This window comes from Cebidichthys violaceus, unplaced genomic scaffold (assembly GCF_023349555.1).
Source record: "Cebidichthys violaceus isolate CVI_PGR_0920_01 unplaced genomic scaffold, fCebVio1.0.p SCAF_13, whole genome shotgun sequence".
NCBI classification, from domain to species: Eukaryota; Metazoa; Chordata; class Actinopteri; order Perciformes; family Stichaeidae; genus Cebidichthys; species Cebidichthys violaceus.
The window spans coordinates 7,904,967-7,918,988 of NW_027176296.1; the positions used below are offsets into that span (position 1 = coordinate 7,904,967).

Sequence of the window (14,022 nt, forward strand, 5' to 3'; positions counted from 1 at the left end):
ATGTAGCATTATTGGGACGAGTCACCGGATATGTAACAAGCTGATGAAAACAGCATGTTGCCGGGACCTCAATGTTTTGCAGTATGTTAACTTTATAGAAATGTCACTATTTGCTCATCTACTGAGATAATCTACTCGGAACAACAAGACAGTAGTTGTCTGTCCCAAGGTGAGTTTTGTTTACTTTTACCTAGCTACGTCGTTATGTGGTAACTGAGGAAGCTAAGTGCAGCTAGCTAAACTGCTAACGTGAAACTGTCCATCTGGACAGGATTTATTGATATGTAACGCTAACTGTGAACTGTCACTGTTGTGGACATTTTAGACATCTGTCAGTGGCGTCTACAACCAATCCTCTGCATTTAAGGACTAACGTTAAATGATAGCTGCATGGAAATATAGTCTTGACGACCTTGAGTTCACCTGTTTATCATTTAGATCATGTGCGTTAATGTTAGTGGTGGAAGAAGAACTCAGATCTTCAACTTAAGTAATAGTACCACAGGGTAGAAATACTTTGTGACTAGTAAAAGTTCTGCATTTAAAAAGTCAGCTAAAAGTACCAGCATCAAAACAAAAGTAATCATTATTCAGAATGGCCCATTTCAGAAACATATTTTATTGAGTAGTTTTAATATTTAATGCATTAATATGTACATTACTTAAATGTTGCAAATTGTTGACAAATGTAGTGGAGTAAAAAGTACAATATTTGCCCCCCAAATGTATTGAAATAATAGTATAAAGTTGCATAAAATGTCAATACTCAAGTGAAGCGCAAATACTTTGAAACTACTTAAGTACAGTACTTGAGTCCATTACTTTCCAGCTCTTAAAATTAAATGAAAACCTAGACTCTGTGCAACATTGGTGAAAGAAGTACTCGGATCCTTTACCTTTAAGTTTAATTTGTAGTTCTACAATATTAAATACGGTATAAGTGAAGCAAATACATTAAAAATACTACTTATGTAAAAGAACATTAGTATTATTTGCAAAATTGATTTAGGTATAACAGATAAAAGTGTTCATGCTTTTCCACAGTGTGTAGAATATTTCCCTGAAACTGTAAAGTAGAATAATATGGATAAAATAAAGTAGATGTACCTCTGATTTGTATTTAAACACTTAAGTAAGTTTGCTGATGTATTTTTCCATTATTATTGATCTGTTAATTGTATATTTTATAAAATTCCAGAAAATAGAGAAAATGCTCATTATAATTTATGTAAGCCCAAAATGATCAAAATGTCTTGTTTTGTTGGATCATTGTTGACCAGCTCACTTCTGAGAAGCCGGAACCAGAGAGTATTTGGCATTTTCACTCGAAGAATTACTCAATTAATAAAAAAAAAAAGCGAATTTATCCTCTATGAGCTGAGTAATAGTTTCAGCGCTTACTGATTTGTCTCGTCTAGTAGGTCTGGATCTACCATGGAGCCAATAATGAATCACATTTGGCCAAGAGTCTTCCAGCGGCTCTACAGAACCTCAGTACTTCCCAGGAGGAACCATTCAGGATGTGCTGAGCATGCCTCTGTTCCTGCCTCCACCAACTCCAAACAGATCAAGCCCACACTCCTGGTGTCCCGCCTCTACCAGCCCTCAAACCTGCGTGATGTGGGGCAAGACAGTCGGCTGCAAGGAGAGGTGACTTGTAAGAGTCAACGGCTCATGCAGCAGGCCGGCCTCATCCATCCGTCCAATCCCGGTTGTTACTACTACCTTCCTGCCCTCGTCCGCTCCATGGAGAAGCTGGTGAGACTAGTTTTTGTTATACAATCAAACGCATATTAAACAAGTATGGTTATACATGCCAGGTAGTCCTGGTGAATCTGGTTGTGTCATGTCCACAAACTTTGATTTTGCTGACATGAATCTGTGACCCAGCTATTTAAAGAAAATAAAAACTAGAAAATATTGATTCAAAGACTGATGAGTCATACAAGTGTATCTTGTTGTTGATGGAGAATTTGCTGTCTTCCTCTTTTCATCAATACTTAATCTTTTCTTTTTTTATTGCTGTTATTTATACAAATTTGGAAAACTAGCAACCCCCACAAAATACTAAAAGATAAATCATATGCATATGGTTATTTTGGTTTCTGTTTTACAGTTTTTTCAGTAAAACAATGTAACCAATATATTATTAACATTTGAATTTTCAAATATATTTGTATAAATATTATTTCAGAGGCCTGAACAGATGGAATTGTTTATTATTCATAACTAAAAAGAAAATATTGGAGCAAAGTCTATTGGGGAGGTAAGGTTGAGTAGTAATGTATAAACATGTTATAACTGCAGTCTTAAATCCACAGGTGAGAGTAATTGACCAAGAGATGCACGGGATCGGTGGGCAGAAGCTGGACATGCCCAGTTTGTGCGCTGCTGATCTCTGGAAAACCAGTGAGCGCTGGGACTTGATGGGAAAGGAGCTGTTCCGTCTGAACGACCGCCATGGAGCCGACTACTGCTTGGGTCCCACGCATGAGGAGGCAGTGACGACTCTGGTCGCTCACCAGACAACTCTCTCCTACAGACAGCTCCCTCTACTTCTTTATCAGGTAGCCTTTAATCCTCTTGCCACTAGTGTATTTGTTAGAATAAGCTGCCATTTTTTTAATCATAATTTATTGAAAAACACAACAGATCACCCGCAAATTCCGAGATGAACCAAAGCCGAAGTATGGTCTGCTTCGAGGGAGGGAGTTCTACATGAAGGACATGTACTCCTTTGATGCGAGTGAAGAAGCGGCTTACGACACCTATGAATCTGTGTGTCAGGCATACACCCGGCTCTTTGCCCGGCTAGGTCTGCGGTGCGTTCAAGTGCAGGCGGACACAGGAAACATCGGCGGTAAACTCTCCCATGAGTTCCAGCTGCCAGCAGACATAGGTGAGGATCGGCTTCTGGTCTGTGGAAACTGCTCCTTCTCTGCTAATGTAGAGACCATGTCATCAGACAGAACTGACTGCCCACAGTGCAAGACCGGCACACTGGTGGAGTCAAAGGGTATAGAGGTCGGCCACACCTTTTACCTTGGGAAAAAGTACTCTCAAATATTCACCGCCACCTTCAGCAATGCACAGAACAAGCCTAGTATTGCGGAGATGGGCTGCTATGGTCTTGGGGTAACCCGTATTCTTGCCGCAGCCATTGAGGTTTTGTCAACAGAAGAGGGGATTCGCTGGCCAGGCCTTCTCGCTCCTTACCAGGTGTGTGTTTTACCCCCAAAGAAGGGCAGTAAGGTCGATGACGCGGCAGTTTTAGCCGAGGAATTGGTTCACACTTTGGGAGAGGCCGGGCCTCATTTGAGAGGTGAAGTTGTTCTTGACGACCGTACACAGATGACCATTGGAAAGAGGCTGAAGGATGCCAACAGACTGGGCTACCCGTATGTTGTTGTAGTAGGACAGGGAGCTCTGGAGGAAACACCCAGGTTTGAGGTGATTTGTCAGGAGGCGGGTGAGACGATGTTTCTCAGTAAAGATGGACTGTTGGATCTTTTGGGAAGAGTGAACACTGTATGAATAACAACTCTGAATGTGGAAATACATGTTTTATTTTATGTTTCTGTGTATGATGCAATCAGTGAGATGGTGGGGGAAGAACAGAAAAGCCTTATTTGTTTTTGTCTAAGAGGACTGGGAGTTTATTTATAAAAACTTAAAATTTACCTGCTGATCGACATTGCTGATAAAGTAACTGTCACAACAAAAGCTTGATAATGAACATTTTGGATATTAAATTGCATTTGGTTCATGTTGTAATACACACGAATGGTTCAATTTCATTTTTTACAGTCTTTTATGTTTCCATGTAAATAAAAAAACAAGAGGTGAAGAGAAATAATCACAATTTGCTGTTGGGTTTTGCATCTGTAACATACAACTGGCCTCTTAGTACAACTCAATGCTGGCATTTGGTAAATACAACCAAGTCAGGGAAAATTTTAACTTTTTCAAAAATAAAATGACCATTTCCAGTGGTGAAATAAGTACTCAGTTCTTTACATTAGCAAAATACCACAGTATATAGATATTGTAAATACTCCATTACAGGTGAAAATATAGAAAATGACTACTATCTTCAAATGTACTTACTGACTTTCCACCACTTTCTCATCATGCCCCAATATGAAATCACTACATTACATGTACACGTCCTGCTTTCAAAACGCGGTGTGTAGAAAACGTACAACCAAGTTAAATTATCTAAAAATGCAGATTTTACAAGTTTAAGAGATATATTTTTATTAACAATGTTATTAGATGGTGTGGTCTATAATAATGATTATGTATAGGCTATTATATATAATTTTGTGTTTTGTAGCAAAAATACTACCTGAAAGTAACTAGTAAATTTAGCTGTTATGTTAATTGGGTAACATACAAATTCTTCCCCTATAAATTCCATCGCAAAGACCAATTACCTCTAATTTGCACTTGAGTAAATGTATATAGTACTTTACCATCTCCGTCGGTTTAATAATAGATTATTCATCATTTGTTGGCCAGGCGGCGGCGGACCAAATGTATCGGTTGGTACTGTGTTTCCGCACGGACCTTTATTCACGTAGTACCAACCAAACACATGCGTAAACAAGAAGTTGGGTAACGTCTAGAAAAGTTAACGTTGACATAGCCGATGTGCTGGTGGTGGTAATCCAATGTAACAGTTTATATAAGATTTATAAACAACTAAATAGCGCTTCAGACATATTTTGATCCAAAATGGCGTCATTGGAGGCGCAACATGACAGCGACGATGGCATGGACGCGTTCATGGACAAATTCAAGACCCATAAGTATAAAAATGCTTTCAGTGAAGACAACTGGGAGGAGGTAACGTTAACACGTAGAAGCTATTGGTTAATAATATAAGAAAAAGAAAGATATCTCTACGTAAATGGGCTGTGTCATTTTGTTGTTGTAAGCCAGCAAGCTAACGTTAAACGCTAACTTCGTAGAGGTAACGTTCCATTTCCTGTCCATCTATAGAGATTTCTCTGTTTTTGTCTCTTTCAGGAGTTTGATAGAATACCTATGTTCATGAAAAAAGTCCCAGAAGAGATTGACCCAAAAAAATATCCGGAACTAGCTTGTCTGCAGGCCATTGTACACGATGAAGATAGACCCCCAGAAGGTAGGTGGGTCCCTCAAGCTTCTGAAACACCTGCTGGAGTTATGCTTCAGTCAAAACAGATTTTATAGACTTGATAATATGTTAACGATTCGGTTCATATCCTCTTATTCGTTCCCAGAGCAAGCAAGGAGCCTGAAAGATGAGGGGAATGCGTTTTTCAAGGAGAAGAACTACGAGAAGGCCATACTGTCCTACACGGCAGGTTTGAAGAAGAAATGTGGAGACCAGGAGCTCGACACTGTCCTGCTCACCAACCGGGCTGCAGCACACTTTCACCTGGGCAAGGATCTCTTATTCACATGTCATACAGATACATATGGATATTGGTTGTTGTGCATGAACCCAATAAGATGGTTTACAAAGAATACGTTCAAGCTCTTTATTGACATGCACAACAATTACAGTGAAGCAGTCAATGAATTTCTTAGTTCTCAGGCTCCCTCCAGTAGTGCTCATACAATATGTATTCAAAATAAGTCACGTAAGTAAAACTTAAGGCATAGAATAGTGCAGCAGTTAAAATACGGGAATATAACATCAAGTACACTGTTGTTCACAGGTGATGAGCAGCCAAGTGCTTATTTCACAGAATACTTTTACATGTAAACACATCTGTATGTGTTTTTCCTTTGTCTTTTCATTCTCATTTTTTCTGTTTTATATCACTCAGGTAACATGCGCTCTGCGTTGAACGATGCTGGAGCTGCAAAGAAGATTAAACCAGACCACCTCAAAGCCTTGATCAGAGGTATGTAATATTAGCCTGTCTAGTCCTAGGATATCACCATGAATATGGTTAGAAATAATGTAACAGCTTAACAGTATATAGTAATCATAACAAAGCAAAACACTGCATAGAATAATGACCAATCCACGTATCCCGCGTGTCTTACATGTGTTTCTGCAGGTGCTCAGAGTTGTATAGAGCTGCGTAACTTTGTAGAGGTGGTCCAGTGGTGTGACGAGGGGCTCAAAGCTCACCCTACTGACAAGACACTGCAGGAGCTGAGAGCAGCAGCAGATAAACACAAGGTATAATAATAAATGAGTTAAAGTGATTTTGTTTTTTTTTGGGGGGGGGGGGGGGGGGGGGGTTTAAAGGAAGACTGGATTGCATTTGTGACATTTTGTCTGTATTATTCTGAAAGTAATTCCAGTTAAACACAAAGCCCTGTTAATTTGTTTTGTGCCACAGAGAGCAACAGAGAGAGATGCCAGGAAGGCCAAGATCAAAGAAAAAAAGCTGCATGCTGAGAAAGAAGCTCTTCTGGCTGCTATAAAGGTAAGCATGCTATTTGAAACTGAAAATTAAACTCCCAATGTGCTCTTAGCTAAGCATCAAACCTGTGGGAATGAAATTGATCATATTTTTCACAATATTATGAAGCAATCACATCTGACACTAATTCTATATTCAATAAAAGCCTGTTTTAAAACTGATTATCAGACATTTTTTTGTGTGCTTTACACAGGATCGAGGCATCAAGCTCCTCCATTCTGTGAAGCCTCGTCAGAGCGGTTCAGACAGTGAGGATGAGGATGAAGGCTCCTCAGCAGCGATGTCACAGCTGAACCTGGGTTGCCTCAGCTCTCAGGAGGCCACGGGGGCTCAGGTCTTCCTGGACGAGCAGCGCTCTCTGCACTGGCCTGTTCTCTTCCTCTACCCTGAACACCAGCAGACTGATTTCATCTCGGCTTTCTCCGAGCAACACTGGTAAGGTCCTCTTGTACTTTTTGGTCTAGTCCTTAATATATCTTGATGTGGTGTATTTCTGTGGGATTCTCTATATGTCAACCTTTCTCCATCTCATTTGACTAAATTAAGTTAAACATTTTAAGTGATTTTAGTTAGAAACACAGCTGTGATTTGTCTGGTTCAGTTTTATAGATCACCTGGCAGTTATGTTTGGAGAAGAACTTCCACCTTGGGACGTGGACAGAAAATACCACCCAAAGGATTTGCAGGTTTGTGTGTTTTAGCTAAATGTTATTGGTCATTTATGACACACACAGTAGATCTGTGCTTCTGTTTTGCAGCCTTAAACTTGTGAAATAATATTTTTCTTACAAACTTAAGCAGGGCTACATTCACCGATGTTGTCTGTTGCATAAAGCTGGGCGATAATTCAATATGATCATTTATCCTCTGTCAATGGAATCGTAATGTGATGAAATATCATCGAAATATATACTATATAGATGATACACAATTAACTTGTCTAAATTGATAATAACAGGCACATACTAACGTACATTTTTCAGAAGGTCTGATCAAACTCAATGAAATCAAAGTACTTCCCTAATGGGATTACTCTGTATTTGTGTGCATGCATGTAAACATAGTTGGTGTATAGCTTTTTTATTTGTGCTCTATAATGTCACTTGAAACTGTAATGTTCATTTTGCACGTACGTTCTTAAATAATTATCATTTGTCAAGTGTTTCTTTCACACAGTTATTTAATAAATTAATATTGAATTACCACAAAACATGCTATATTGAGATATGAAATGATCTATATCAGGATAGAATATTGCTATATTGTTACAGTGATATTTTATCATACATATTTAAGAATACCTGTCTTCTGATCAGTAATCCAGAGTACAACTGTCCAACAAAAGTTACATTTCATTACCAAAAATAGTGTGGTTATATCAACAGATGAAATGACAATAATCAATTGTTAATCCGGATTACATTTGATCCCTCTTCACTTTCCAGCTGTACTTTGAAGATGAGGAGAAGGATACACTCTACCAAGTAAACCCAGAGACGTCACTTTTAAAAGTGTTGCAGCATAAAAGGTACATCCATTGAGATTAAGTGTTTTTCAAGTGTGATTTCATTTTGATTTATACCACCAAGAATTGATTGATTAACTGGCAGGTGTTTATGACGTTCTTGTAATCGATGTTTCAACCTGTACCTCCCTTTTGTCTTGATAGGCCGAAAATAGTTACGTTTTGTGTTGGCTAATGTTAGTGGTTATATGCTCTAATAACTTTGCTTATAGTCATTGTAGTTATTATAATTATTACTGAGCCTGAAATTGGTCCTCTGTGTTTAATGACATTTGACTTTGTGCAACCAATTTTCAAAAATAGCCAAAAAACAATGAGAACCATACAAGTTGCTTGAAAAAAATCCTGCTGTTAACTCGTTGGTGTTTCCTCCTTAAACAAAGGATGTCATGTGAGTCATTATTACACATGACTCACATGAGATTCTTTGCTTCTGTAATCCAGTACGGACGAATGTTCATCTTGGACGATGTTATCTGTTGAGGAATGTATTTGTATCATGGATTCTTTATCGTAACTTTCTTGACATTAACCGTTCACATTCATTTCCTGACTCCCTTTCTTCTATGTTCTTTTAACAGGTTTTTTGTCAAGTCCGGCAGTCCCAGCTTCATCGTTCTGGTTCGGAGCTCATCATTCTGGAAGCAGTTTTTAACAGGAAAGAAAATACGAGGATTGTAATAACTTTGGCCTTCAAATCTTGAGACTTTAATACATTTAATTTGCTATTCATCTCCAGTGGACTAAGTTTGCCCTGAAAACAGACAATGGAAGATATGCATGTCTCTTGTGGTCAAGAGTAGGACACATTGTTTGACATAAAATATCAATAATAAATGAATATAAAACAAATGAAATCTCCAAAACTAATCCATGTGGATTTTTTGTGCTTCTGTCTGTATAATGATAAACTACAGATTGACAGTTTCAATCAATTAATTCAAGATTAATTAGATAAATGAATCATAAACAAACAAAATTATCAAACAATTGATCAGAACACTGATTTGTTTTGTGATATTGGACAATACAAATATATTGAACTAAATTGAACAAGTAATGTAAATGCTTGTAAGTAAACGTGAAAAAATGTTGCTACAAGTGTCAGTGCGAGTCAACAACAAAAGCAATATAATCTCAAATTCTATTTTATTATCCACTAAGGAAATTAATTTGGACGTCATTAGAAAACGTTATCATGCATCAAATAAAGTCTAAGTGAGAAGTGAAAGCAAAGGACGTGAACAAGTTTGACATTTTGCCTAGTTAGGTGTTCAATGCAGTCATCGGTGTGAATGAACTAGCATTTACCAAGCTTCTCTGCTACAATGCATTACAGACAACTCGGGGTGAGTGACAGTCACATCCTCTTGACCGCCTCACATTTGACTGCATTGCTTTATAAAGACACTTTGTAGCATCTAACAGCATGTCCCAGACCATCTGCTCTACTGTCATACAGACAGCAGCCTTATGTCGTAATTTTAGGTGCCTACGGCAAGTTTGTGTCAACTATTTTTAATTACTTTTAACAATGGGCGAATAAAACTTTGGGGCTTTCATTCTATTTGTGAAAAAGATTTGAGGCGTTGGGGCTTCAAACACAGCAAAAACAGTGACACCTGGTGGCACGCAAAACTTATAGCAGCCCTTCAAGACAGACCAAAGCGTTAAATTGAATGTAGATGATATTGTGCAATATTATGTTATGTATGTCATTGAGATACCAAAGGGACACAATTAAAAATTATATTTAATCTTCAGTAAGTCAATTTATGATTTTGGTTTAACAAAACAAACAGCAGCATGATCTGAGCGGAATGATATGTCCTTCACAATTCACAACAGCCCAATGAGAAGCCACAAAGCTCAGTATTGCATAGTGATCACTCCTGGGTAGTTTACAAAAGCAGCTGAGGCTGGGTATACAGGAGCCATCATTACTGGAGCAGGCTGCATTTGCATTACGTTTTGATGCTGCACAGTGACGACAGTGGGAGTTTCTTCGCAATGTTTTAACTCACGATGCATCTGACACCAGGAGCACCAGGAGCAGAAACAGGAAACAGCAATGTCCTTACAGATAGAACCCTGCAGAGAACCCAAAAATATGTAAAGTTGTAAATCAACATTGCTTCACTTTTATTAAACTTGTTGTGTGAAATCCCATGCACCTCAACTTTACATGCATCATACCTTGATACCATATCTGTTTCGCATGGCAGCCCTTAGAGCCAAGGCTGCAGGAGGCACACACAGAGGTATGCCGAAGGCTGTTAATATGGCCGGGCCGCATATGTCACATAATGGGAGACAACGATTCTCTCCAAATCTTCCTGAAACCGTGCAGGCAAGGCATGGGCAGCACCAGAAACCATAGCAACCTAAAAAAACACAAGATACACCAACTAAGTTGTAGAAACTCTAAAGTGACTTGCTAAAGAAGGCCCTACACATGAGACATAAGGCCTTCAATCCAAACACAATATAAATTTGTCAATGTTGGGGTATTGAGTCTTACAGGTATTTACGTCCTCAAAGCAATCGCAGAGCCCACTTTTCCAGTGTGCCAAGGGTTGTGCTGCCATTTGTTGTTGTAGTGACAAGCAGTAAACAATGAACCTGTTAATGCACAAAAATAAGAGCTCAGCAAAAAACTTAACCCAAAAAATTACAAATCGCTGATACCTTATATTGTATATCTTAATGTTTAACCACTAATTGTAATTGGAGCACATATCTGAAATGTCATTCTTGAACCACTTTTATATTCTTGGATGATCTGGTTTCATTTTTTATGACATTCTACACTATGACGTTTTATGACATTTTAATGGCATACTATTCTCTCACCTTTTATGACATTTGTTATGGCATACTATACTTAGACCTTTAAATAGCATCCTACACTGTGACGTTTTTAGACATTAGGCATACTATAATATTATACTTTTTCATGGTGTACTATACTATGAATGTTTTTAATGGCTTACTATACTATGACTATAACATTACTTTTTCATGACATTTTCCTGACATAATACACTATGACTTTTGTATGGCAAAAAAAGTTATAGTATAGTATTTCAAAAAGAGTCATGGAAAAGTCATAGTATAATATGAAACATAGTGAGACAAAAGTCTTAGTATGTAAAAAAAGTCAGAAAAAGTAATAGTATAGTATTTTGAAAAAAGTGAAAGAAAAGTCAGTATAGTATTTCAAAAACAGTCATGAAAAAGTCATAGTAGTATGTGAAAAAGTTATAATATAGTATGTGAAAAAAGTGAGAAAAAAGTCATAGAGTATGTAAAAAAAGTTATAAAAAGTCATAGTATAGAATGTCGAAAAAAAGTCTAAGTATAGTATGTTGAAAAATGTAAGTAAAAAGTCATAATATTATATGTTGATAAAAGTCAGAAAAAAGTCATAGTATAGTATGTGAAAAAAAGTTGTAGTATAGTACAGTGTTTTTCAACCTATTCTGTGCCGTTGCACATTTTTTACATTAAAAAGATCCCGCGGCACACCAACAACTAAAAAAGTTACAAAATGACACCTTTTAGCATAATACAGTATATATGATTTAATGACAAGTCTTTCAATTTGTTGATCCTTACTAGGATTTTCATCTGGGTTAGAATGTTGTCCAGAGCCCAGTTCAGAGTCTGCATTTTTCCTTTTCAAATATTTGTCCATTGCTGTTCGTCTTGTCACCTCAACCTCTCCCGCACGTCATTTAATTCTACTGTTTTAAATTAACAAGGTCATTATTGCGCTACCTACTGCCTCCCACTGGCATGGAAGAGTGTTTAATTACTTAGCCAGCCACCATACTGCAGGCTCAGATGCTCAACAATGGCATTGTTTTGCAGCAACTAAATAGCATTTTTTTGGACCGATTAAGTGAAATTGGACATTTTCTCACAGCACACCTGACGATCTCTCGCGGCACACCAGTGCGGCACAGTGGTTGAAAATCACTGGTATAGTATGTCAAAAAAAGTCAGAAAAAGTCATTATATAGTATGTCAAAAAAGTCATGGTATAGTATAACGTAAACAAGTCAAAGTATAGTATGTCAAAAAAAGTCATAATATAGTAAGTTAAAAAAAGTCATAGTATAGTATGTCAAAAAAAGTCATACTGTAGTTTGAAGAAAAAAGTTATAGTATTTCGAAAAAAAGTGAGAAAAATATAACTTAACTTACTGTTTAACTGTTAGGATAACGATGTACATGTCTTATTAGCAAACATTAAAGGTCTTACCTGATGGAACTGGACACCTTATTTGGCAAATCTGAAGCTGTGAATGAATGAAAGGATATGTCCTGGATTAGGAATGGCGTGTGTCGGACAGCTAAACATGAACAATGCTTTGTAACCTGAATCTAAGAAGAAAAGAAAACTACATGCTGAGAAGAGTATGCCCATCATACTTTAATAACTACATTCACTAACAATGTTTTTTTTTTCAACAGTATATCATACTATGATGTCACACATGTACGTATGCTCCAGTATGACATTTAGAATTAGCTAGGATGCAGTTGATTTGAAAAATCAATAATTTTGATATGCAGACACCACACTAAAATTACTTTTACAGTATGTCATTAAGCTTTTATTTAACCGTTAGATGTAAACAGATGTAACATGTTTTACCTGATGGCGATAGACACCTTCTTGGCGACTCTGAAGCTGTGAATGACTTAAAGGATATGTCTTGGATTAGGAGTGGCATCTTGCGTGTGTCGGACAGCTAAACATGAACAATGCCGTGTAACCTGAATCTATGAAGAAAACGAAACTACATGCTGAGAAGACTATGCCCGTAAAATGTAATAACTACATCCAATAAAAATGTTTTTTCATCAATCACTTGATTACCATTATATTCCCATACAAGTATCTTCTATAATCCAACAGTATATCATACTATGATGTCACACATGTACGTATGCTCCAGTATGACATTTAGAATTAGCTAGGATGCAGTTGTTTTGAAAAATCAATAATTTTGTTATGCAGACACCACACTTCTCTTCCTCTAGTAAAATTACTTTTACAGTATGTCATTAAGCTTTCATTTAACCGTTAGGATACAGATGTAGCATGTTTTACCTGATGGAGCTAGACACCTTCTTGGCGACTCTGAAGTTGTGAATGACTGAAAGAATATGTCATATCAGAAGTGGCATCTTGTTGGAACACAAACAATGCTGCAAAACCTGAATCTATTGATGAGAACAAATTAAAACCAAACCACATTCTAAGAACAGGATGTCCATCTTCATTTTGATTACCATCTATTACACCTGTTAATTTGTTCTATTTAAACAAAGAAAATGGAGATGTCCCAAAACGGTTTTGTTTGTCTGACAACAGGACATTACATTACATTACATTACAGTCATTTAGCAGACGCTTTTATCCAAAGCGACTTACAATAAGTGCATTCAACATTGGTAATCAAAAGAACTACTAGTCACCAGAAGTCATAAGTACATTTCCTTTTCCAAACAAGCATCTAAGAGCATGAAGCAGAGCATAACTCAGAGCCAAAGTACAGTGCAGAAACAAGAAAAACAGTTAGTGCTATAAGTAATACGAATACAATAAGTGCAACAAGCTAGTATGAATACAATAAGTGCTAAGTGGAAGGCTCAGGGTAGCACTTCCTGAAGAGGTGGGTTTTCAGCCTGCGCCGAAAGATGGGCAGCGACTCCGCTGTCCTGACGTCAGTGGGAAGTTCATTCCACCACTGTGGGGCCAGGACAGAAAACAGCCGTGACCGCGTCGATCGGCCGCCAGGACCTCTGAGCGACGGGGCGATTGGTCGCCCCGTCGAGGCAGCAGAGCGAAGTGGTCGGGCGAGGGTGTAAGGCTTGACCATGGCCTGGAGATAGGAAGGAGCTGTTCCTTTCACTGCCCTGTAGGCTAGCACCAGAGTCTTAAACTGGATGCGAGCTCTTACAGGTAGCCAGTGTAGAGAACGGAGAAAGGAAGTTGTGTGGGAGAACTTGGGGTGATTGAACACCAGGCGAGCTGCAGCTTTCTGGACAAGCTCC

At 37.9% G+C, this 14,022-nt stretch overlaps 3 protein-coding genes across 4 annotated transcripts; 2 read left to right on the plus strand and 1 right to left on the minus strand.

Moving 5' to 3' along the window:
- Positions 1–31: 31 nt before the first annotated feature.
- Positions 32–3,989, plus strand: pars2 (prolyl-tRNA synthetase 2, mitochondrial). 2 transcript variants are annotated; one of them, XM_068707151.1, is made up of 4 exons: positions 32–169; positions 1,419–1,758; positions 2,322–2,567; positions 2,653–3,989. In XM_068707151.1, the coding sequence occupies exons 2-4, from the start codon at positions 1,435–1,437 to the stop codon at positions 3,532–3,534; spliced, it is 1,452 nt and encodes a 483-aa protein (XP_068563252.1). In that variant the 5' UTR covers positions 32–169; positions 1,419–1,434; the 3' UTR covers positions 3,535–3,989. The 2 variants fall into 2 exon arrangements, with proteins under 2 accessions (XP_068563252.1, XP_068563251.1); XM_068707150.1 differs by having other exon boundaries at positions 1,422–1,758.
- Positions 3,990–4,588: 599 nt separating this feature from the next.
- Positions 4,589–8,810, plus strand: ttc4 (tetratricopeptide repeat domain 4). The gene is made up of 10 exons (XM_068707614.1): positions 4,589–4,848; positions 5,032–5,149; positions 5,268–5,429; positions 5,820–5,897; positions 6,057–6,181; positions 6,345–6,431; positions 6,622–6,863; positions 7,030–7,114; positions 7,874–7,956; positions 8,535–8,810. The coding sequence occupies exons 1-10, from the start codon at positions 4,738–4,740 to the stop codon at positions 8,632–8,634; spliced, it is 1,191 nt and encodes a 396-aa protein (XP_068563715.1). The 5' UTR covers positions 4,589–4,737; the 3' UTR covers positions 8,635–8,810.
- A 1,003-nt stretch (positions 8,811–9,813) lies between these two features.
- Positions 9,814–12,623, minus strand: LOC137870144 (placenta-specific gene 8 protein-like). The gene is made up of 5 exons (XM_068707152.1): positions 12,617–12,623; positions 12,221–12,257; positions 10,475–10,575; positions 10,150–10,337; positions 9,814–10,044 (listed from the first exon to the last, which is right to left on the minus strand). Exons 3-5 carry the CDS (start codon positions 10,539–10,541, stop codon positions 9,823–9,825), a joined length of 477 nt encoding a protein of 158 aa, XP_068563253.1. The 5' UTR covers positions 10,542–10,575; positions 12,221–12,257; positions 12,617–12,623; the 3' UTR covers positions 9,814–9,822.
- Between the last annotated feature and the right edge of the window lie 1,399 nt (positions 12,624–14,022).